Source organism: Astyanax mexicanus, chromosome 14 (assembly GCF_023375975.1).
Source record: "Astyanax mexicanus isolate ESR-SI-001 chromosome 14, AstMex3_surface, whole genome shotgun sequence".
In the NCBI taxonomy this organism is placed as follows: domain Eukaryota; kingdom Metazoa; phylum Chordata; class Actinopteri; order Characiformes; family Acestrorhamphidae; genus Astyanax; species Astyanax mexicanus.
This window is the reverse complement of record NC_064421.1, coordinates 21,997,213-22,023,725: the sequence shown is the minus strand read 5'-3', so window position 1 is coordinate 22,023,725 and position 26,513 is coordinate 21,997,213. Positions and strand designations below refer to the sequence as shown.

The following is a 26,513-nucleotide window of genomic DNA, read 5'->3' as shown; positions in this document are numbered from 1 at the left end:
GGAATATAATCAAGAGGAAGACGGATGATCACAAGCCATAAAACCAAGCTGAAACTGCTTGAACTTTTGCACCAGGAGTTGCATAAAGTTATCCAAAAGCAGTGTGTAAGACTGGTGGAGGAGAACATGTCAAGATTCATGAAAACTGTGATTAAAAACCAGTGTTATTCCACCAAATATTGATTTCTAAACTATTAAAACATTATGAATATAAACTTGTTTTCTTTGCATTATTTGAGGTCTGAAAGCTCTGCATTTTTTTTGTTATTTTAGCCATTTCTCATTTTCTGCAAATAAATGCTTTAAATGACAATATTTTTATTTGGAATTTAGGGGGAATGTTGTCCGTAGTTTATAGAATTAAACAACAATGTTCGTTTTACTCAAACATATACCTATAAATAGCAAAATCAGAGAAACTGATTCAGAAACTGAAGTGGTCTCTTAATTTTTTCCAAAATAAATGCTTTAAATTATTAACACTAGGGGGTGGGAATCACAGGGCATATCATGATACGACATTATCACAGTGCACTGCCCACAATAATGATACTGTGATTCAGCAATATTCGTTATATTGCAAGACAGTTCTCTATGATAATTTGCGGCATATGTGGCAATATTTTTCACCACATGGTGTAATGAAACAGCATCTTTAGCAAGTCAAATTGGGGGCGATTTTTTAGAGCGGGAATTTAAATCAATATTTGAAGAAACTAAAATCACAATACAGCAGCTCCATCCTGTGCATGAGTTAGTCTGCAGAAATCACCTCTCTCTGTTTTCCCCTCTGGTGTATCTAATTATCATTATCATATGTCTAAGCACTAAAACACGGCCTAAATCCAAGAATTTGATGTATAAGCTTGTTAGATTTTGGGTCGATTATTTAAGTCAGCAGCTTGCTCGAAAGTGTCTGTATTTATTCCCAAGTGAGTCCACAGCTAACAGTGCCTCTCCGGTTAAGTAAAAGTGTAGCGTCCCATTAGGCTTGTGGGTAAAAATAGCACACTAGGAGAGGACGTGTAGGGAGAGATGGAGAGATATGAGTGCTGTGATGCGGCCCATTCTACCCTCAGAGCACTCAGGAAAAAATGTTTAGATTACACCTGCGTATATCTTTGTAATCAGGTTACGAGGAACAAGATCTCTCTCCAACTCTTTTTCTGAGCTGATTTCAGCTGATTATTTCCACCACAGTGTTGTTGTACATCTTTATCTGCTCAGATTCTGCAGCACTTAGGGGAGGATGGTCTAATGATGGAGGGTTCTACATGGTATGTTCCTAAGCGACACGTGGAAAGGCTTAAAAACTCCTGTTAAAGCCATTTCAGATTAACAAGGAGAATGACATAGCCCAAGCACTGTTTCCCATTAATAAGAACATCCTACATAAACAGAAAAGAACACTGTAAAGCAAAGTGATTTACAGGTACATACATCCACTAATGAAAGCAATTTAACAAATAAATGTGCCACAAGGTCAATCACAACTGCCACAGTTTAGTTTCATAGTTTCTGAGACACCAGACCCTGTGTGTTATCAGAATACCTCTTGACCATAGCTTTGCTTATGCCATTGTCCACAGAAGTGGAGCTCAAAAGCCTCTGAAGCGAGTCAGCTATACAGCTATACATCTGTGCTATACTAAAAACCAACTCTAGCCAACTAGCCTTAACATCTCTACAGCTAGCAAACCAAATACTGCTGAGAATGATATTGGCACTATCCAGACAGGAAGATTTAAGGATAATTAAAAGACTGTGAACGAAAAAGAAACATGCCAATATCTGTGTGCAAAATTGTGCCTGATTTACTATTTCCAACTCCCTATTTTCACACCTTGTTATATGAGTCACATTCATGACATTCATCACACAATGAATTATGGATAAATGGTACTGTACATTGTTTGTACACTAAATGGGGATTGTCATAGTGTACAGACAATTTGGACATCAAAGTAATGCACTGTACAGTAAAAAAGACACAGCACCACGTTAAAAACAATGCTTTTCTGTATAATGTTTACTTTGGGTATGTATGCCTTTCTATGTGATTTTTTGTGTGATTTTAGTGCCACTATAGCGTCTGACTGTACCATCCAGCCAATCAGAGCAGATCTCCTTAAATCATTTAAGGAAAATCAGCATGTTTCATTGTGAAACCACACAGAATTGTAAATGGGCTTGTAAAATCACATTTGGCAATATTAAAGGTGTTCACAAAAGATAGTTTTACCATAACCATTTTAATAATTGAAAGTTAGTTCTAGTTTTTGTTAGAAAAAAAAACAAATGATTTAGTATTGTTCGCCGATACCAACTTGATCTCGATCAACACCATCAATACCAACAAGCCAACTCTACTTAGAGACATTATCTGCTGATACACAGTTTATATCAGCCTCTAGTTTCTGACCACAAAGCTGCTCTTGGCTGGATGTTGTAGCTGGTCGAACTGCTATGGTCAAATCGGACCAGTAAAAGAATGTATATTAAAATATGCAGCAACAAATGGACTATGCTGTGTGATTTTACACCTCATAGTGTACCTAAATGTGTAGGTGGACATTCCGTGTTAATAGTGCACAGCTTAAGAACAGAATTGCTGAGACTATGTCCATCAACCCATAAAAACTAAATGTATTAATCTAATGTATTAATCTAAATTTAAAAATAATAATAATAAGAGAGAAATCCTTTTTATACAGCTGTAGGAGTTCTGTTTTTCATGCAGAGGTCAAAACACTTCCCTTGTACAAGGACATTCTCATCCCGCTGGTCCTCCTTTCCAGTTTCCCAGTCTGGGGTTTTAATTGTGATGCGTGGTGCTGCACCTCATGCGTGGCATGCTTATGTAATGCGGCTTGTGGGGCGAGAGAACAGGCAGCAGTCTTACTCTTTTAGGCCTCCATCCTACGGGATGTTAATAAATATCACACACACACACACACACATACACTACAATCTTCATTACACATGATTCATGCAGGCACATCCTGTGCCAGTGCAATAATGGCACACCAGAGACAGAGAAGCTGCTCTCTTTTCTCCCATGGCTTTGCCACTTCGCTTTCCACACAGGGAACCAGTTCATCTGATTAGCTGAACTCAACCTCATCCATACAAACCATGAGACCATTGCCTGCTCGTTGAAAACCAACAGCTGTAGATTGCAATGAGCTGTTTGAGTTTTGAGTTTGAGTTGTTGAGCAGGGCAGACTACTAGAACTGCATGATACATCGCTTGTTAATTAATCATTATTGCAATTCTGCCCCTTGTGATACTGGTATATTGGAAGGCTGCAATGTGTGGGCTGTAGTAGCTATATCTGTAGAGTTAATGTGGGTGCTGGATTAAGGTATTCAAGCAAATACAGTGTCCCAAACAAAGTAAAATATGCTGGTTAGAAAAATGCAGGGCAGTTATTTCAGTGTGCTTGAATATATATCACAGGCACAACTGAATTGCAACAATAGAATTAGTAATAGTTCATGTGATCTAAAAGCTGGTGTGTACAGAAAATAACCTAAAACTGTACGTGATTTGCTTTTGCATATCAGGCAGATACATGTTGGTGTCTTTGTAACTGCTTAGTCAACTCTTTAGAGAATAGCGGCTGTTAGGACAATGGAGAGAAGGTCTATTCAGTTAGCTGAGAGTCTGCTGCAGCCACTTGTGTTTTAACAAGAGAAACAGAGCAAAGCCAGCAGCATTAAATTAACTCCTATAGAGCACATAACAGCACATAGTGGGCGCTCTGTTGGAGTTCATTTCACACTGGTGGAGTTCAATTTAAAAGGGTGATTTAACTCTGTGTCCTAACTAGAGACTCTCTCTCTCTCTTACTCTCACTGTAAAAAACAGTAATCAAACTGTGCTATTAATCTTAATGTCTCATTTGTCTCCATTCCATTGCACACTTTTAATCTACAATCATTCCTAAGTTTAGCAAAAAACTTCCCATGCTTATCCAAGTACACACAGCAGTGAGTGTGTATTTAAAATGTGAAAGTTAATTTTCAACCCATTAGCTTTCAGGGGAAACCCACTTCTTCACCGCCCACCATCAGTTTTATGTAAACATTAGTGTCAAACACACAGAAGCCCTGCAAAACACACAGATGCCCTGCACTCCTCTTTTCTCCTCAGCTTCAGCACCAGCACCACCAGCCCCTCTTCATTCCCCTCACATGGACACAGCTGTGCTGCAAAGACAAGTCACACAGCAGTGATCTGTCACTCCCAGACACCACAAAACGAGAAGCGAGGATGAACTCGACCTAAAGCCGTGTTTAAATCTGACTCTCTGATCTCCCCCACCTGCCTCCCCCTCTCTCCCTCACGCACGCGTCCCCACCACTTACTTCTGTGGCTGGAATATCCAGGGTAGTAGCCATAATAGCCCGTCATTCGTAAAATCCGGTCCTCAATGTCATGCACCCCGTTGGCCGTCACTTTGGGCGCTTCTCTGTAGGTCGGGTGGTTCTCCGCTCTGGGGGATTTAGGGGACGCTTTGCCCGGGAGCTGGGAGCTCCTGAGCGGCTCCAGGCGGACTCCAAGCTGCTCCACCACCTCGTTCTCCATTCTAGCGACACGAGCTACAGGCCAGCAACGAGGTAACGCGCGAGGACCCCGCGAAGCGCGCTCTCGAGAGCATCACCCGCGGCGGAGGACACACACATTCCCATACACACGGTTTGGAGAGTCGCGCTGCTGAAACTTGGCTGGCGCTGGCTGCTCGCGCGCTCGAACACCAGGGGGCGCAAATGTAGCCGAGAGAGAGAGTCAGAGCGCAGTGGACCCAGAGCAGACGGTGCGTTTGTTTACCACCTGTATTCAGATAAACCGCGCTCCCTGCGCTCTGATTGGTTAACGCTGCACCGCCTCCTCGTCTTTTATAGGCGGACTGTTGGTGAGTAACATTTATAAACCAATACCAGCCGGTTAGCGTTACTTTTAACCAGTCCTAAAATACGAGAAGTACTAGAACGTGATAATACTACTACTAATGATAATAACAACAATAATAACAATACTTATTAATAATACTAATTATAATGTTATGAGCACTTATTCTTTTCCCCAGTCAGTATCAAATATGTGCTATGCAAATTAGGTGGGATATTAGCCAGTCCTAGCGTAGGAGAAGAGATGCTAACTTTCAATTAACAACAACAATATTAAAGAATCGTTATCATTATAACAAATATTAAACAAAATTTATAATAATAATCATTGTCATTGTCACAAAAACATAAATAATAATCATGATCATCATAACAAAAACGTATAAAAATATGAATCATCTTCATCCTCAACCTTATCATAAAAAACAATTATATAAATCTTCATCATAATAACGAAAAAATTAATAATATTAATAATATTAAGCATCTTCATCATAATAAATACATAAATAAAATTCATCATCATCATCATCATCAGTATAACTTCATTATCAAAAATCAAATATTCACATTATTTGTCCGAATAAAAAAGAAAAAAAACTTTTGGGGTTTGACCAAATAGTTACACCAAACACTGACATTTTCTTTAAAAAAAAATCAATTAAATGGGGGGGAAAGTGGCATTATTTTACCATGATTTTCAGTCACCAAAGGCAACAAAAACCTCGGATTGCAGGCAGCCAATATTCCACTATCTAGCAGGTTTATTATCTGGACCTGTTACCAATGCTAAGTCTGGTAGTGTGAAAAGTTTTGTGATTAGAAGTTAGCCAAACAATAAAAAATACACAGGGTGAGGAGAAACCTGAGTGTGGACTTATTTCTCATCCATATTCTTTTCCTTTTCTTCTGTGTTTTTGCAGAATATCAGTACACAAACATATGTCGCTCAGAATAATCCTGGCAACATTAATGAAAACGTGTGCAATTTTTTTAAAGTCTCTCTTTAAGTTTTAAAACATTTTTTTAAATTATTATTTATTATTTATTCGAAGGTCTTTGTCATACCCCGTACATTGTCGTACTATGTAAATTGAGCGGGATTCTATTATCCAATCAAAGCGTAGGAGATGGAATATCATTAGCAATCCTAGGGAGGAGGCGGGGTTTGTCTGAAAACCGGCGTGTTAAGAAACAGTGCTGTCTGCACTGATGCGCCAAAGTGATTTTTAAAGCAGGAGGAGGAGGTGGAGGAGGAGGTCTCGCTCGTCATGGAATGATTCTCCTCCTCGTGATGTTTCTCCATGCCGTTTCCTCTCCGCAGGCCAGTGACAGGCCATATGGGCCGCTCTCTGTTTTTGGTGGCTCACGAACACGAAACACGCTGTTTATTATTTATTTGCCACAACTAGAGCAGAAACCAGCGCAGATAATTACTTGTTAACACGCTGACAGACGCAGGCCGACGGCGAGTAAGTGAACCGTCTGTTTGAGGGAAATGTCGAAGAGTCATTTTATTCTGTTCTTAGAAAGACTGAAGAAACTCCGTCCAGCACACAGTGAAACATTCAGATACAACAGAAACACCGCGTGTGGGTTTGTCTGTTCATATAAGAGCCCTGTATGGCTGTTAAACGCTGGAGGTGTGGGTGTGGGGGTCTCCTGCTGCACATACATTTCTACAGAAGGACGTGTCCTCTGGGTGCATGTCTGTGTATTGTTTAGTGTACAGTAGTCTATTCTCTGAGCTCGAATAGTGGGAGTGTAACAAGTTAAACAAGTAGCAACAAAAGATCAGTATGTAGGCGCCTGTGTTTGAGAAACAGAAGCTGAGAATAAATTGATGGGAATATGGTTATTAGTGCTGAACGTATTCTGAAAATAATATAATACAAATAAATACAAACATGGCCTCGGTTTATAAAGGCAAGACTTTAGTAATCCATCTTTCTGTTTTAGTTAATCATTTAATTAATGTTTTAATGAAATCAATAAGACATCAACATAATTTAGGAAGGAGGTTAACAGCCAAAGCATCGCTTATTGAAATAATTTGGGAGTATGCCGCCTTGGAGTGTACCACTTCAGCACAGGGATTTTTTTTTCTCACATTATTGACTTTAAAAACATTCTGACTGAAGAATGCTTTGCACTTCTCTCACTCAGAAAAGCTTCTCCAAGAGAACAGAGCAATAAGTGTGAGTTTATTTGTGGATTTATGAAATCAAAAGTGGCAAGCTCTGCACCTTCTCTGCTTTGTGAAACATATCAAAAGGAGATTGCTCACTTTTGTTGATGACAAATGAACACTGCCTTAGTCACTCACTCACATTTATGTCAGGTTCACACTACATGATTTTTACTGTGATTACCACCAAAGGTTTATGAAGATTGCCAACAAAAGCCTTAGGTTGCAGGCAACTGGTATCCCACTATCTAGCAGGTTAAATTTCTGGGCCTGTTGGCAATTCTAAGTCTGGATATTGTGAAAAGTGTTGTGACTAGAAGTTAGCCCAACAATTAGTTAAAGGTCTCCTTCCTCTAAAATCCATGAAATACCTAAGACCTATATGAGTTGTATATGCATGCTGCATTTGAAACTGTTCTTCTGTACTCGTGAGTTCATGGCCTTGCCCACCTTGGCTTGGGACTGCCCACAGGCAGGCTAAAGCTGGGCTGCTTCAGAGCCGACACTGTCAGCTAAAAAGCTTAGAGCTATGTTAACAGCTCTGTTTATCTTGTGTAAGTAACCATAGGTTTAAATTGAATCTCCGGTGGAGTCTGTGTTTTACTCAGACCTTAAAAATACGCTAGGGATAAAGCATATCAACACACAAAACATATGTCTCTCTCTTTTTATGTTTTGTTACATGGCATCGCATCAATTCTCACATGACAAAACATGTTTTTAGATAGCAGACAGACTTGTCACAGGTTAGTCCTTGTAAAAATTGTGTAATTTGTGACCCCATGTTGCTGATCATTTGCGTAGTGTGCAAACAATAACAAAGACAGTAAGCAGTTTAGTGTAAAGAGTTCATTAATTCGATGACTCTTGCTATGGCATTAGCAAGCTAAATATTTTTAAAAAGTAGGTGTTATGAGTAATTTTATGAATGATTTTAACATTGTAGTGATTTTCTGATCTCTGGAAAGCAGGCCACTTATAATCCAGCAGTAAAAAACATCATTCTCTTTATGTAGTGCATCTTTACTAAAAGCAAACTTGTACTGCATTAAATCATGAGCATTTAAAAATGAGGGGTCACTATTATGGGTAATTAGACCATGAGCTATGACATTATGGGTATTAAATACCAGCAGTGTAACCACGCTATTGCACCAGTGTCTAAAGTACTGTGCGGTGGGGGCTTTATTTGACCCTCTATATCACTGGCTTTGCAATTTTCCACCCATTATAGATGACTATTGGGTGTCTGCACTAATACAGTAAACTACGTTTAATCTGTTACCTTACTTTAGTGCACCAGTTAGGTTGAAATTGTGTATGTATGCATTAAATTAAATTTTTTATACATTCCAAGTCATTTTCATTTAGAAGGTCAAATCATGGATACGCATAATAACAAAGCTTACAAGCCACAGCTATGATAAAAGGCCGAATGTCAATTCAACACGTCGTTTATTTACTTCTAAACAAGAGTTCCAGTTATAACCAGTCATATCAAGTTTATTTTTGTCTTCTGTCAAGTAGAAGTAACATAAGTTTAAATCCAGAGGCGAAAAACCATAACAATCTCTTTCCTTGTGCTGAGTGCAGGCTTGCTGTGGGCTCTCCTCCCAGCTTCGGCTTACGCAGGCTGCCCAAGAAAAAAAAAAGTGCTGATGCACAGGCCAGCGCAAATCCAATATCACGAGCCGTCGTATTTCAGAGCCTCCAACAGGCCGCTGCCCGAGTCCTCAGCACTTTGTGCCAAATTGATTTCTAGCGACCGAGGGGAATTTTTTCCTGGAGTGAAGGACACATGCTGAGTTTCTGCGTCGGCCCTTTCCACTGCCAGACTCTCCACTATCCTTCCCTCGCTGTTTCTCGCTAAACCAATCAGCTCTCCACATTGTTTTCTTCTTTTGTTCTCCTCTTAGGCTCTTATCGTCCTTCTCACGCTTCGCTCTTCAGCCCGGAGATGGCTGTTTTGGGGCCAGAACAGCAACTTATGGCACTGAAGCCCAGAAGTTCTGCCTCATAGATCAGGCAAGCTGCTTCTTTTGATGGTCATCCAAAGACCAGGCTTGGCTTTTGTTCAGATTGCTCCACGATCTGATGCAATGAGGAGTAATTTGGTGTATTTGATTAATATGGAGCAACAAATGAGTATCTATGCTGATGTTTTTGGTAGAATACTTTCATCCAGAAACTCTGTATCACCTCAGTTTCACATTTTGTTGCCTATGTTTTAATCTTGGGCCCAATCTCATTTCTCATTTGTTCCCATACCCCTTGCTATTGTCAATATTCCCCTTGGAACTGAGTTTTATGGGGCAATTGTTGAAATTTGCCCCTAAGAACTGGGCATCCCTTCAAACAGACGTGATGAGTTTTGCCAGTATTTTCAATAATCTGCTCAGCTACTAGTAGTGCTCTGTAGATGACTGTGCCAGCCTGTTGTGATAGAAGAAGAGCTGTTTAGTTCAGTTCAATCTTAAATTTAGTATATTGTAACTCTTCACAGGGAGGGGGAGGTGTTTGTGGTCGACACAATAATTTGCATACTTGTTATGTAGAAAATGTCCATAATACATTGTTAATACAAGCTACATTAAACTAATACAGTGCAGTCATTTAATTAATGGTTATATCCATCTTGTCTGTGATTTTTTTAATGACCTTATGTTTGGACTATGACTAATCCAACAAGAATCGTGACACCCTATCCTTGAGGGTGTGAGTGTGCAAAAAGGAGGGGTAGGGAAAAGTGGTAGGAGCAAGGGATGAAAAGGGATTGGCCCTTAGTTCTGAATTGTGATGCACATGCACTGTTTGCTTCATCAGTCATGCATATGGCTTAATATTCAAAGCACAGTACAAATAATAATAAAAAAACTGTGGCTGGGCTGCTTGGACATGCAAAATGAAATGTGTGGGTCAGGTGAAGTGCGTCTTCTCTCCGATTGGCGGGTTGTTGCAGCCTGGCTGTCAGCCGTGTGAGCGGGGTGTTAGACAGATTGCCTTGGTGAGGAGGGCCTCTGCATGATAATAAGGGCTGGACCTGAGAGACCATCCTGCTCTTTCTGCCTCAGGCATGTGCCATGATCCATTCCAAGCACTAAATTATGCTGCTGGTGTAAAAGTGTATTCTATCTATTTCAATCCTAGAAGAATCTGTCTCGCCCTTTTCTCCCATGATGGGAGCGGCCTGGTTGAAACACAAACCCGTAATGAGAAAGCGAACAGACTGAGTTTAAATGCGTGGCTGGAGCTGCAGAATGTCTGTCTGGCTGCCGCGCCTGTTTAGCCATTCATTTAAAAGACAGGAGAGAGAGAGAGAGGTGTAATGAGATGCCAGGGTGACATTGCATCAATTAGGTTGATGGCAGGAGCAGAGAGGGAGAGAGAAAGCGATCACAGGCAGGAAGGATTGTACATTTTCATTTAGATTTTTCTCTCAAACAGCTTTTTAGTGTGCACGTTCAGAGCAGATGTTCTAATCAATGAGACAACAGAAAACTGTTTTTGACAGTGATGTCAGCAGCCTACTCATTACTCTCCTTTATTCCCCCTCATCTGTGCCCACTGTCACATCCTTCAGACAGTCTGTCTCACAGAAAGACTTGCCAGATCTTACCATTGCTTTTTAAAAATACATAAAAGGATTCTTCCTTTCAAACTAGAACCTTGATCCAGTTTGAGGGCTGTGTTTTCATAGGTGGACGTGGATGCATTCGCCCTGCAGTGTTTGTCAGGTTGACACCAACAGATATGCTCACACATTAAGACAATATTATTATTGTGTCATAACTAGAGTAAGTTGTAGACTAGACTGTGTGTTCATTTCAAGGTCACTGTTTTTGAAGTCCAATATCCTGTCTACCTCTTTCTTCTTCTTCCTGAGATCAGTGTATAACATCTGTGCATGTATTTTCAGGTAGACTAAACAGTTTTCTAATATATGTTTACGTGACCCATTCAGTTTTCTCTATATTACTTATAGCTCTGGGGAACTCTGGTCCACAAGTTCACTGCTTCAATTTACACCAAGTTTAGTCAGCAGTATATATAAAAACCATATAACACAGTAGACCAGAGGCTGATTTTGATTGAGGTGCTTTTTTTAACAGGATCTTCAACTGTACAGGTGCTGGTCAACGAATTAGAATAATTTGAAATAGTGCAATCATGAAATTCTTTGAATGCATTTTTTGTGCAGAAAGCAAATCAGGTGTTCACCGCACCTGTCCTACTCGTTAGACTAATCACAGAACTCGTTACCTGGAAAAAAATTTGCTCAGCTGAGCTTTCCAAAAGGCCCATTTAGGCCATTTAACTGTGACACTGTTGTTTTATTGAATTAGAATAATGGAGAAACCGTTTCATTGAATTAGAATATTTTTTATTATAATTACAATCATCACTTTCTCAGTATTTTGTGGCTGCCCCCTTGGCTTGTATGACTGCCTGAAGTCTCCGCGGCATCGATTTGACCAGCTTGTCGCAAGTTTCCGCACTCACAGCTTCCCAGGCAGTGGCGATGTTCTGCTTCAGTTGGTCCAGCGTAGTAGGCTTTCTGTCGCGAATGTTGCGCTTGACGATGGCCCAAAGGTTTTCAATGACATTGAGGTCAGGCGAGTTGGCCGGCCATGCCAAAACTTCAAGCTGTTTTTTAGTGAACCAATCTTTGGTCGACTTTGCCGCATGAGCCGGTGCAAGATCCGGTTGAAATATGAAGTCTTCTTCGCCGAACTGTTCCTCAACAGTCGGAATCAGGAACGTTTCCAGAACATCTTGATATACGGCAGCATTGACAGTCTTCTTGAGGAAGCAGAGTTTCCCTACACCTCGAGCGGACATGCATCCCCAGACCATAACGTTCTGGGGAAACTTGACGGATCTTTTCACGCACTCGTGGTTGTAGGTTTTGCCACCATGACGCCAGACACGAGGACCTTGGTCACCGAAGGAGATGCAGAAGCGTGATTCGTCACTGAAGACCACTTTCTGCCAGTCTTCAGCAGTCCACTCGCCGTGTTCTTTGGCCCACTTCAGCCGTTTCTCCATTTGTTTCTTGTTCAGCATCGGTTTTACTGCTGGAACGCGAGATTTGAAGCCGAGTTCGCGCAGATGACGGTAAGTGGTTGATCTGGAGACGTCAGCGCCGGTCTGCTTGTTCCACAAGTCGGTGAGCTCGGAAGTGGACTTGAACCGGTTGCTGACTGAGATCTTTCTCAGCTGCTTGTTGTCGCGAGCAGAAGTTTTTCGGACGCCGGAACAGTTGCTGCGCTTGCTGCAGTTTTTCTTGAGAGCTTTGCAGACGGAAGAGCTGCTCAGCAATTTTAGTTTGGGTCAAGCCTTGTTGGCGAAGGGCTTGAATTTGAGCCACTATTCCGGTTGAGAGGTCGCGCTGCTTACCCATGATTGATTTTACAACTTAGAAATTCTACTCAACCCTGACTTTATTCATTTATTCTAATTCAATGAAACGGTTTCTCCATTATTCTAATTCAATAAAACAACAGTGTCACAGTTAAATGGCCTAAATGGGCCTTTTGGAAAGCTCAGCTGAGCAAATTTTTTTCCAGGTAACGAGTTCTGTGATTAGTCTAACGAGTAGGACAGGTGCGGTGAACACCTGATTTGCTTTCTGCACAAAAAATGCATTCAAAGAATTTCATGATTGCACTATTTCAAATTATTCTAATTCGTTGACCAGCACCTACAGTATACTTTTAAACAAAGACGTGCTTTAATCAGTTTTTCCTCTGTGGTTAATATTAAGCATTTAATGCTGAATCAAAGTACTTGATATAGAGTGTGTTTTATTGTGTATTTGTGACAAGCAGCTCTGGAAGAAAATGAGACCACTTAAAAATTATGAGTTTATGATTTTACCTAACTGAAAACCTCTGGAATATAATCAAGATGAAGATGGATGAATTTTTGCACCAGGAGTGGCATAAAGTTATTTAAAGTGTGTAATACTGGTGGAGGAGAACATGCCAACTGTCACGTCTGGTGCTGTAGGCACTTCTTGTCCTTCCACACTGGTCTCCAACGGAGGTTGTCAGCCCAACAACTACAATACCCAGAATGCACCACCCGCTGACAACACACACACTGCTGATCACGTGACACCTCACCTGCCCCGGCCGGTTAGCCCTGAGTATTAGCCACTGTATAAAAGCACTGCTCAGACGCCCTTCGGCGCCGCGTATTGCCTAGGTTTCGTCCGACATTACAAAGCGTTATTCTCTGTGATTATTTTCCGTGTATGACCTTGCTTTTGTTTTTTGACTACCGATTTTTGCCTTTGCCTTCGTTGTGGATTTTTTCGTGTATTACCCTGGACTGTTTATCGTTTATGTTTTTCGGATCATCCTTGATACTGCCTGCCTTGTGTATGACCATTGGATTGTTTATCGTTTCTGTTTTTGGATTGCCTCTGATACTGCTTACTTCGTGTATGACCACTGGACTGCCTCACTATCCTGTTAAGCTCTCCGCTCCCAGGTATACCTTTACTGGTGTTTTGTTTATACTGCTAATCTCATTCTCTGTACCCTGTGGGTTTTTAATAAAATCCTTGACTGGTTCCGCGAGTGTCTGTATTCTGTGCTCCACCATGACACCAAGATGCATGAATACTGTGAAAACCAGGGTTATTCCACTAAATATTGATTTCTGAACTCTTAAACTTTATGAATATGAACTTGTTTTCTTTGCATTATTTGAGGTCTGAAAGCTCTGCATCTTTTTTGTTACTTTAGCCATTTCTCATTTCTGCAAATAAATGCTCTAAATGACAATATTTTTATTTGGAATTTGGGAAAAATGTTGTCCGTAGTTTATAGAAAAAAACAAAAATGTTAATTTTAATCAAAATTTACCTATAAATAGCAAAATCAGAGAAACTGATTCAGAAGAACTGGTCTCTTAATTTTTTCCAGAGCTGTAGCTTTGCGGTAGGAGTGGTTGAACACAAGACTGATACACTGTTATACTCTTAGTATCTGCAGCCGCATGCTCTTTTTTCACTTGAGCGCTCGGCTACAATCAGTGTAGATTAAAACACCAAACCCCTCATTGATTTAAAGTGCCAATAATGCATTTTCTAGGTCGGCCGATCATTCTAAATGAGGTGGGTGGCTGTTAAGTGTCTAAATTTAGAAACCTCAGGCTGAACTTTTTGGACAGAGGCCAAGGCCTGCTGTAAAGACCAGAAAGGCTGTTCCATTTAATCAGGCTACAATTTCAGACCTTCTGGTTCAGCCAGATAAAAATGTCATATAAAAAAATAAGAAAACATTTATTGTCTGTCCATTACCCCAAATATAGTTGTTTGTTCAAAACATGCATGGAGTTATTGCTAAGTGTTAGAGTAACAAGGCTAATGCAGCTTATAAAGAATAGAAGCCTATTAAATCATAACACAGTTGCCTCAAAGCATTTAAAGCTGTGTTACCATTTTTATACAGTACATGGACTAAAGTATTATGATACCAGCTCAGTCAGTGTTTCTTCTTAATTTAAGGTTTTTAAAAAGAGATCTGATTGTACTGAACAATGGTGTATTATAAGATCAGGATGTTGGATGATCACCACCCCACCTCACCACCAACACCCCAATTGATTACAGAAGTATTGAAAGCATCATAATTGAAGAAAACACAGTTCCAGTCATAGACATAGACAGATTCCCTGTACCCCTGAAAAAAAAAAGATTTCTGTTTTTGTTGTTCTTGTTTATACAAAAAAATATTTTTTAATAATATAAAATCCATAGAAAGCATATGGTTAAACAAAATGATTAACCAATGAAAATAAGAGAAAAGATCCAGGTTCAGGTTAGAAATAAGGTAAAAATTATGTGACTGCATTACCCACATGGAGTGAGCAGATGCCCTGAGAAATCCAGAAAAGTGCTGAGATAAACTTTGCCTTTTTCTGCCAAAACATAACTGATTTAGCTATAGTAATAGATAATATAAACATGCCAAAAATGTGAACTGTCTATATGTTGTAGTCTTGTTCCCATATTTTTATATCAAACCAGAAAATGGGAAATACAGATGCTACTTAATTTTTGACCGAAAACATAAAAAAAATGTGTTTCTGCACACAACAGTTTTATGACCTTTTATCTGCTGTAAAGATATTTAAAACTAATAATAACACACCTGTCTCCTGTGCGTAATAGTTTTGGTGTCTGATATGATTCTTTATTAATTTAATTCTTCTGACATCACACACACAAATCTTAACTACCATGAATTAAATTGATAGCTTTTAGTAACAGAATTACATTAAATGTACAGTTGTTTTGTTAATACAAGCAATTTAGTACGACTGTTTGTAAAGGAAAATAATAAATATTGGCATCAGTGTAAAGTCCCTACTTTGATGCATCATTGTAGTGATTAATCTATTACTGTTACTTACCAATTATTTGTGGATGATATTTTTGTGGATGAAATTATTGCAATGAACAATATTATATTCATTTTAATAGCATTCATTACCACTTATTTAATAATAATAGAATAGCATAACAATTAGCAATCATAGTATTTTAAAGACAATAACATTTAATTACTCACAGATTGGAAAATATATACTTTTTTGTCACCTACTGCAGTTCACACTGTGTGTTTGGAGTCACAGTTGTTCAAGCATTGGTCACTGGTTAAAATACTGTTCACTGTTTTATATATATGTGAACAAACATACAAATAAACACAAAAGATGACATTATGATTATCAAATATTATTAAGGTCATGTCCATTTATTGTACGATAAGTCAATAATCTAATTATTGTGACAGACGTACTGTTACTGAACACATTTAGGACAGTGTTCCAACCTTGGCTATATTCTCCCACTACTTTTATCTTGCCCTGGTGTTAAACTGAAGAAACACTTATGCATGCTTAGGTATGTCATAGCTTAGTTATTACACTGAAAACACCGAAACACTATGTTCTGTTTCAATATTTTATTAATATTCTTATCACTCCAGCATCTGCCACTTTAAACCCATTTGCTTTGCTGTCATATATCTCCCAAATATTATTATCAGCCACATGATATGCCTCAAATATTTATACTGTATCTAGAAATAGGCACAGATAGAGGAGCCTGCTGTTGGCGTATTGATCACGGGCTGTTTGGGTGCAGCCGTAATGCAATCCGCCGATACAGGCCTGATATTAAGAATGGGGCTCAGATGCGAGCGCCAAAAAGGCACAGGGACGACTGAAGGAGACGAGTAATCTGAATTCTCTTCCTTCTGTCTCTCGCACCCCGCAGGTCACCTTAGTGATCAGTGTCTGTCTGAGCCTTGCAGCTGCAGCCTGTAAACATGCCGCCTTCACTAAAGATAACCTACTGCTGCTGCTGCTCCTGCTGTTGCTGCTGCTGCTGCTGTTGAGCATTCATGGTTTTAGGCAAAGACCGGGTGAAATGAGTGGTTAAAATTAGCCTGATTCGGATGCCATGTTTACCAGCAAATGTCACTTAGAGAACTATTGAAGCTTGTGAATATTTAATGGGTTTGATTACCTACATTAATACAAGCGATTGTGTCGTATGGCTTTAATTAGGCATGGGGGTTGGGGGGGTACCAGGGAGGGTTAAAGGGATGTCATGCTCTAATACCTGCAGGTGGGCCAGAAGAGCAGGTGGCATTATTGAATGTATCGGTCCATTAGGAAGGGAGTGATGCATTCTTGGAAAGGCAGTGGGATGTGTCTGCCAGAGTGTTATCTGCATTTGGAGATTTTGTAACAACAGCATAGCTATTTATATTTGCTGTAGCACCCCATGTCAGCACACTATCGGAGAAAAAAAAACACACACAGTTTACCCTGTCAGTCTTCTTCGCTTGTGTGTGAGGGCCAGTGTGGTAGTTAGATAGATATACATAGTAAAGTAATGTGCTGCGGTCACCACAAGTTAGGAAACGGCAGTATGCAGTATGAATCATCTACAGCACACGCGCTGCATACTGCATTGTGTTGATAGGGGATGAATTAACTGTTGCTGTATGTGACCTTTCGATGCTGTATGCATCAGCAAACATGGGAGGAAAAACATTGTCTCTGGTTAAACGCTCGTGCAGTCTTTTCCCTCGTTACTACTAGCCAGTTTTTGATGGTGTTTCTCTCGAGCGACCGCTTAGATGCCTTCTAAAGTGCTTTCCAGAGAACACAAGATATATAACCTCATTACGCTGCGAGTTATGTAAAGCCTGTACACTGTAACTGTTCTCAACCTCTCCTACTACCATCCTCCCACTGTCTTTTCTCTAAAATACTTCCTTCTCTACAGCATTGTGCCTTTCTTTTCCTGCTACCACCCCTATCTTTAAACAATCACATAATTACTCCCTTCTGCACCACACAAAACACTCCTATTTCAGTAGAATTACCCCTTACAATTGTGCTTGTGTCTGACAATTTGTACTCTCTCCCTTTCTTTCTCTCTTTCTCAGGGTCCGTCTATAGTCAGCAATCGCTTTTCTCCAGCTTGATATAAACATACTAATTCCCTCTCCCCTTCTCCTCGTTTGAATTCATACATGTTTGAACATGCTTTTAAAGAGTGTCAGAGATTAGTTTAAATTATGTACAGTAGTACCAAGTGATTATAGAGACCTGTGGTTTAGATGTCACCATGCTGTTCCTCTAGGATGCATTCTAAAGGGTGTTCTGATTCCCACCACGTCAGAGGAACGTTTTAGGAACGGCTTAACCATGCCTTATTCATAGTTCAGTCCCAGCTGATCACTCTCACCATCTATAGTGATGAAACATTGATGCTCAGATTCTGCAGTATGAACTGTGGCGAGACACTCTGAACGTCTCACCTGCGAACGGGGGGGGGGGGTTTGTTTACATGGTGGCAGTTTTGCCTGACAAATGTTTTAATACACTGTGGCTTTATGGATACTTATGAAAACTTAAGAGATTTCATGAAATCCAAACCTAAACAGAATTTTAACTGTAAATTTAACCTATAATTTACAGACATCCAGAATTTACCTATCCTACATTCATCCCACTAGCAAAAGGCTAAACACAACAAGACGGAACAAATTAAAGCAAGGCTAAAAAAAAGGCTAAAAGATTACCGAAAAAGGAGAAGAACTCACTGCAGGAATCACCACTGCTGGCAATGTGTGAGAAGGCTGGAGAAGGCTGTGACGTGAGCAGGTGCTAAGCTAGGGCGCTAGGCAAAAAGCTTACCAAGATGGCTGGCAACAATTTCCTCAGCTAGCTAACCACACACCATACCTTAGCTTAGCACCTGCTCACGTCACAGACTTGAGCTTTCCACATGTAGCATGTAGCTTGGCAAAATGCGTCAAAATCCAGGCTGGTGGAGATGATGTAATACTATGGAGAATGTTTTCTTGGTGCACCTTGGGCTTGTTAATACCAATCAATCATTACTTGAATGTCACCGCCTATTTGAGTATTGTTAGTGAGCATGCACTTCCCTTCGTGACCACAATTCATTTATTCTCTAATGGCCTTTTCAAGCATCATAATGCAGCCAGTTGCAAAGAAAAAAATCCTAAACTGGTTTTATGAACATGGCAGTGAGTCTAGAATCTCAAAGTTATGTTTGCAACAGTTTGTTGAATCAATGCCCTTTTTTCTTTGAAGGACAATTATCTAATTCCTCAAATAAACTCCTTTATCACTAGCAAAGCCACCAAAACTAGGAGGATGAGAACTAGCACGTGCCTCCTCTAAAACATGTGAAGCCAGCCAGCAATGCTCTGAATGCTTCAGCTCCAATCAGCTCCATCAGCCAGCATCATCGTCAGTCTGTGCTGAGCAACATCCCATTAGGAGTGATGAGTGATGTAGGAAGGAAATGCCATCAACTGTTGTACTCCCTCGGACTCCGGTACCCGATGACAATCAGATCCAGCAATTGAACCAGCCATCCTAAGATCATAGTGATAGCACCTTAGTCAGCTGCACAGTACAGTGTTTTTTTAATAGTAAAATGCTTGGTAGGTACATTCAGTTGAATGTTATCAAAAACAAGACACAGCCATGCTTTAAATATACATTTAGCTAAAAAAACAAAAAAAATGTGCACTATAGTTATGGTCTAACCTCTAAAATATGGCAAGCTATCCCTGGTAAAAAAAAAAATGTAATTAATTGTACTTAAAACACATTGAGAAATGTCTAAGTATGCTGTAACTATACTAACAGATTTATGTACTTAAAATTTATATATATATATATATATATATTTAATTATTTTTCTCACATTGATGTTTCTCATAAAATGCTTGTGACAGAATCAGCTGGGCTAATTCAGTGATACACAGTCACTGTCACAGTCACATACACCCCCAACCCCACCCCTCACCACACACACTCACCATTAGTGTGTAGTTGTTTCTTCCAGACTACCTTCTCTTGCATATTTTGTTATATTTTACACAATAGTTGATTGCCCAGTCTCAGTGCTGGGTGCTGTAAGAGCAAGTTACCATTTGTTGTACAGATGACACAGTTCAGCAAAAAAAAAAAAACCCTAACAGGATGACAGCCACTGGTGTAACACTCTGCACTTTTTGTTCTGATTTAGCAACACAGCAAATGGAAAAAAGAAACAAGAATTGGTTTAAAGGGTCTGTGCTGGCACAGAACAACACAGCGCGGCCTTTCCTAATAATTTGGACCTGCAATACAAAATAGGCCTGTGTTTGTTTAAACTGTGACAAATAAAAAGTTGCAAGTTGCGGTACAATCTCTTCAAGCAGCCAAATTCAGAGTGCACTGGAAAGTGTACTTCAGTGCCTTTTTCACTACAATAAACAATGAGAGCCATTCTTGAAAGGCCTTTGGATATGCTGTGCTATCTATATAAAGACTATAAAGACATTACTTAAACTCGCAAGGTTTATTTTGCTCTGGTAAGTGGTGCCCCAGACACTGAGGGTGCAACATATGTTAAAGTGCAGAGGAAGGGAAGCCATTGCAGCTTTTTCCCAGCTCCCTGATGGGAATCCTTCAAAAGGCCAGAAGCTCTTCGTTTCTACTGGATCAAATTGAATACTTCCACTAAAAGACAACAATTTTTTTTTTAAAAAGTACATTTGTGTAGCATGACTCAGCATCTTCGGACGTCTGCTATGGGGACAGACTGCACTATTTTTACTCTTTATATGTCCTTGGGTCAGTCTAATGGACTGTTCAGGTGCACAGTGTGTTAGCTAACAGCTCCCACTGACTTCCAGCGGCATTACAATGCCTGGAGGAATTTCAGCATTTGGTCTGTGTAATGTTCAGTTCAGTGTAATGAACTCATCTCTCACCTCATTGTCTCATGTTAAAGATGTTACAGGGGTTTTAAAAGTTCCACAGCACTTCTGAAATCAGCTAGCTCACATCACCCGCTGTCATCGCTTAAGTACAATCCTATCACGGTCTCTGTGCAGCGTAATTCACCTATGGCTGTAAGCCACTAGGAGTTATGAGCCCAGGTTGATATATTTACAGGCCTCAAGAGCCAGTTTGAGTTTGAACTCTCCTTGCCTCTCCTGCAGCTGGAGTGATTAATGAGGAGGCTCTACACTGAGGGTCCTGGGGGTGGAGGAAGAACATCCAGGAATATACTGGGTTAAAACAAATGGGTATGCTGCAGTAAAGGCTGTGTGAAAACAGCAGTTTTAGGTATAGAGTTGCTTTAGTACTGCTTACGTGATGAAACACCATGAATAATGTATTTTACTGTGCCATAGATACAGTAAAATACTTCATATGTGAATATACAGTATGTATGAATGTAGGTTAAGAGGTTAGGGTCAGAGCGCATTTGGGCCACACCCCTGCAGTGGGGGGAAAACATTACACTCAGTTTGAATAGAAGTGAATGGGAAAGCTTTAAAGGTGAACTCCGGTGTTAAATTGACTTTTGGTGTAGTAAAACATGATACTAACCTTTGTTGAATAGCCCACCTCCGCTCTCCTACAGCTTCACGAGATTCATTAATTTTGTGCTTTTTGCCCAGCACTCAGCACTCACTACAATGGGCGCTTCGGGGTATCTACTTGCCCCTGCAGATAAATCACTTTTTCGACCGATATCTAGGCTCAAAGAAGCTCCACACCTCATCGGTACATCCAGAAAACCCTGACATTTAAAATGAGGTATAAATAACTTTAAAAGTGCACAAGAAGCTTATTAAAAACACTTTTTACAACCCGCAGCGTAATCTAATCTACTTAGTTCTTGTCCACTTCACTTTTCTCATTGCATTGCTGTCATTTTTTTTTAAATCAGTTTTATAGGCCCTAACATAGAGCCCTAAGGGACTCCTAGTGTGTAGATTTGTCAGACCCTTATGGAGTGGTTTGGAGTGGCGAATCCTGCATTTGTCTTGGTGGAGATGATCAATAAATAGTTGTGGTAAAAACGCCAAAATCAACGGTTTGTTGTCACGCATCACAAATCCAGAAGGAAAGGCCTGGTGTCATAGTGTGGGGTGTTAGCAAGTTCATACCATGTCACATTACCTTTAGTCTTCATTACCCCATAACTGTCATTCTGATAGCTTAAAGTTACATAAATAAGATCATACAACCTGTGGCCCTACCTTGTCTGAATGCAAACTCCAATGCTCTATTCATCAAGACAATTATCATCCGCATACAGTGGCTTCTTCTTAAGATCTTAACTTGTAAACACATATACCTATGTAATGGCCAGCCGCATCAGCAGACATATCCACGATTGAAAATATGGGAGATGCTATCAACACTCTACCTCTATTGTAGAATCTGGCATCATCAGGGCACCATGAGGAACCTCTAAACTCTTGATATCAAGACATGACGCATGTTGCTTTACACATGTGCAACACATACGTATGGTACACACTACTTCTGTATGTGTAGCTCAGTAAATATGAACAGTAGTACCTGTATCAGCCTAAATTTAATGAAAGCTAATTTATTGATTCTGGCAGCCTTTATCTTCCTTCCAGAAAGCATTGCAATCCAACTCTTCCTTCTGGGTGCAACTATTTTTTGTTTTATTTGATAATGAGTGCAATAATTCACATTAATTCCCGCATTAGGAATAACAACTGAATAATAAACCAACGGTCCAAGGGATTAACACCTCCTAGTAATAAAGTTGCATCGAAATTAGAACAGCACTTACACGGTACACATTTTAAAGATGTACTTCTGGTATTTCAGTTTTCTACACAGAATCACATTGGCCTGTGTGATGGAAGATTGTACTCGCTCCTTGTTTTATAACAGCAATAATTTAGCTTCTATTGCTTTTTTCCCAGAGTTCACTCACCCGCTTGCCCAGGAGGGACATTCATCAACTATTTCTTGATCATATGAGCACCAAAAAGGCAGGCAGAGCCCAGTTGCTTGGAGCAGGGCAATCCATTCTGGTCTCTTTCCAATCACGGCCCATGACAGCCCCACTGGGAAGGTTGCCATCTTATCAGCTTGTTGTTAGTGCCGCTTCTGTCTGATAGTGAGACAAATAATGAGAGTGTGAGCCTCTCCCAATCATGTGCAGCCCAACTACTTAAAGGATTACATTATGGGAACAAACGAGCTGGACACCCACCGCGCCCTTGGGTGCTGCTGTTCTTCATTTATTCATTTCACTTCAAGGGTAATGATGATGAATGTGAGCGTGCTGAAGAATCTTAAGGTGTAATTGAGGTTTCTTTTTAATTTAGTTATTAAGAAAAGGGTAATCAGTCTTGCAAAATTAATTTAAACACTTAAACTGGGAATTCTTGAAATCATTTATTTAAAAACTTTTTAAATTGCTGCTGTGTATGAAAGCTGCTAAACAAATGAATTTGCCTTAACTGGATTAGACAAGTTATGCGTTATGCATTCAAGCTTAGACTGTTCCGTGAATAGTTGACTTACACCCCATGTACACCTGGTCATTTTATGTGAGATGAGATTAGTTGATCTTTACATAAGATTTTGGCCATATTTACATTTGTATTTACACTGGTACGCTAACGTTTCTCCAGTTAGTCAGACTGAAATCAGATTGCAGTGCGGGACATAATATGTACATTATAATCCATATACCTGGGGATTTGAATTGAGTTGGAAGTTATTTAACGTACCCAATTCTTAAAGTGTATTAATTGTGTAGTCTCCCTAGTCATTTATATTAATTTCAGTAATTTGTTTTAGTGAGAAAATTTAAAAGTAAACAATAATATAGATGTGTAATTTTCCCTCTTGTTTTGTAGTTGTATTTGATGATTTTTATTAAGGGAGCAACCATGACTGTTGCTAAATTTCTGAATGCTTTGTTCACTTGTAAATCCATTAAATTAAAAAAGTAAAAACTACATATTATAAAGGATATTTAAAAAAATATCTGATTAAGTGAACAGCTATAAACAGGGTCTGAGATCGTTGTTTGTTCATTATTTATTCTTTGTTTTATTTAATGTAAACTTTAATTTGTTTTGTTACACAGTGCTACATGAAGAGACAGTGCTGGTTTAGTGGTTAGACGAATTCCTGGGTTCATCCATCTGCCACGGCTCCCTGGATGCTGCAGCCATGGCTGCTTACTGCTCCGGGCACTTGTGCTCACTCTATGTCACTGTATGTGTGTGTTGTACCAGTTTTGTGTGTGTGTATTCACTGCACAGATGGATTAAAAGCGGTAAAAAGTAAAAGCATGGAGAATATGCTGGTCTTGTGTTTATATACAAGCAATCAATTCTGATGGATGCTAAAACAAAGACATCATATGTTAAATATTAATCAAACTGTACTGAACATGAAATATATAATCAAGTGCAACAGCACCTGGATTTCATCCTGGTAGATCCTTAGTAAAACGTGGGGTGCATGTCCCAGTGTGAATAGTGCAGGGAATGTTCCTAAGAATTCACTGTGGGCATGTTGACTACCTTACGATCTGGAAAACAACAACAAAAAAAACAGAAATAATGGCTAACTGGAGAGAAGAGGAGAGCTGTGAGCTTCTCTCTGTGAGGGAAGAAACAGAAACAGAAAACCTGAAGAAGTAATGTAACCTTAGCACTGTCTCTCAGGGTCATTTATTAATATAATACAGTGTCATGTGCGGCCTGGATGGGAAATCAAACCCCAATCTGGTGTGGGGAGGGTGGATGTGGTATTTCTGGGATGGTAAAAATAAGAAGAAAAAAACAGGAAGGCTATAGCCGCTGTAATTATTGAAATACATTCCTCCATATGTGAATTGATTACATTTTGAAACCTAAAACAGGGGACATAAACTCTTGTCCTAGTCACAGAGAGAGAGTTTGGCGATTTCTCTGCTTAAACACATCTAGTTCAGCCTGTTTAGTAGAGTTTTAGTGTAAGTGTTTTGGCTGTGTTGGTCTGTAAGATTACATACGTAATTGATTTGTGAATATACGTTCAAGTAATTACACTGACTATATAAATAATTCAAATCCATAACCCATACCAATTATATTAAGATGACCTTAATGGCCATCACACAGCAGTTGAACTGAATTTAACCTCAGTCTATGATAATAAACACATAGACAGAGAGAGAGAGAGAGAGAGAGAGGTTAACCTTGAGGCCATATATACCCAACTATGTATCTATCAAAAGATGCTATTTAATTCTAAGAGAATGAGAATCAATGCAGTGCATGTAATTCTCAAAGCAAAACTAAATTACGTTTGTTTTTATTTTAAGTTGGATATTTCCGCAGATAAATTTAAACAGAGATCTATTTGCATACTGGGCGTGTCCCCCAGTTTCTCGCACTCACCATCAGTTTGTAGTGATTCCCCTATGGCTATGTTGGGTAAACTTGTAGATCATATATTATGATTTATGGTTAATTGTCTGACCCATGTGTTGTAGCCTGTTAGAGCAAGCCTCATTTTCTGAGCTGTTAACTAGTGTTGGCTATGTGATGTACTGTTCTTTCTATAGCATTTTCTTTCTACATCTAATTTTCTATGCAAATTTCAAATTTGTCTTTTACTAAAAATGAAATGAATTTTATTCACCTGATCATAACATTCAAAGTGGAATTGTTGTGTAAACAGTTGTTTTAACAAAAAAAAACATAATTTAAATTAACAAACATTTTGGCATATTAATTAATAGTCTTGAGTGTAATTAATCTTTAAGCTAATTAAACTAATAAACTGATCAATTTAAAAAAAAAAAAAAAGGTTGCCCTTGTGGTAGCGCAGGTGAGTGTAAGGTTGTGGAAAGCGGTTTTCACCACAGGAAGAAGAGTCAAAATACCTCCAGGTCAATTCCAACACCAAAGTGTTTTTTATTAATAACCCAAAATGACAAAAAAAAAAAAGAAAGAAAAACTGTACAAAAATAGAAATAAAACGAGTAAAATCTGACCATAACTCAGGACTCAACACTAGAAAATACTAGTTCTTTTTAACCAGCAGCCCTATTCACAAAATAATCCTGTCTTTACAGCAGATCAGGACAGTTTGAAGCCCCAGCAGCATGGCTGACTCAAAATGGCTTCCCTTTCTAGACCCCTCCCACAGGTGGCTCTACCTGCCCTTATATATGTGTAGCTCCACCCCTTCCTCAATTGGGCCATACCATTGCTACAGGGTAGTAGGGGAACCTTAAAGGTACACACACACATATGCACAAACACACACAAAATTACAAACATTTATGACAACATTACTTACATACTTATCATTGAATATGTCACTAGATGGTAAGTGTTTACACATTTTTGTACTAACTTTTCTCTCCCCAGATTTTCCAACAAGGAGTCCCCTCCCATCTTGTGGCACATCCACAGAGCTCCAAGGATACTACAAGAAGAGGAGTTAAGATGGCCGCCATCCCCCAGGAAGACCCCCCAAGGGCAACAACCAGGTAAGTATCTTTTATATATTTGTTCATCTTAATGTTCAATTAATGTCCCCAGCAGTACTGGTGATGTGGCCAGGCCTGTGCCATCATCACAAACGTATCCAGGCTTACAGTGTAGCAAGAGCACAGCAAAAACACAGGCTACAGAGAACAGCCCCTGTTAAGCCCACCTAAATTTAAACAAGCTTACAGCATATTTCATGTGAATGTTTTTATTATTATTTTAGTGGTATAACTTGTAGGGCTGCAACGATTAGTTGATATAATCGACAATGTTGATTATTTAAATTTGTTAACCACAAATTGTTCATTTGTAACAGTATCGCATTACACAAAGTGCTGCGTACAGAAGCGCAATGGGAGATGGGTAAATGGCTCCCTCACACAGGTTACACACAATTAAGCTTGTGTCTCCAAAAGTGCCCAAACACAACAGATTACATATTAATCCCTGAATATCAGTACCTTCCCTGTTTAGCTGTTTCTTTCGTTTTTAGAGATGGAGGTCATGGCAGAAAT

At 39.5% G+C, this 26,513-nt stretch overlaps 1 protein-coding gene across 1 annotated transcript in view; it reads right to left on the bottom strand.

Moving 5' to 3' along the window:
• slc35f4 (solute carrier family 35 member F4) overlaps window positions 1-4,802 on the bottom strand; it is a 43,465-nt gene extending 38,663 nt beyond the window's left edge. The window contains exon 1 of the mRNA XM_049464172.1: window positions 4,372-4,802. Within this exon, the coding sequence (XP_049320129.1) occupies window positions 4,372-4,591 (220 nt within the window). The 5' untranslated portion in view covers window positions 4,592-4,802. The remainder of the gene's footprint in view (window positions 1-4,371) is intronic.
• Window positions 4,803-26,513: the final 21,711 nt, after the last annotated feature.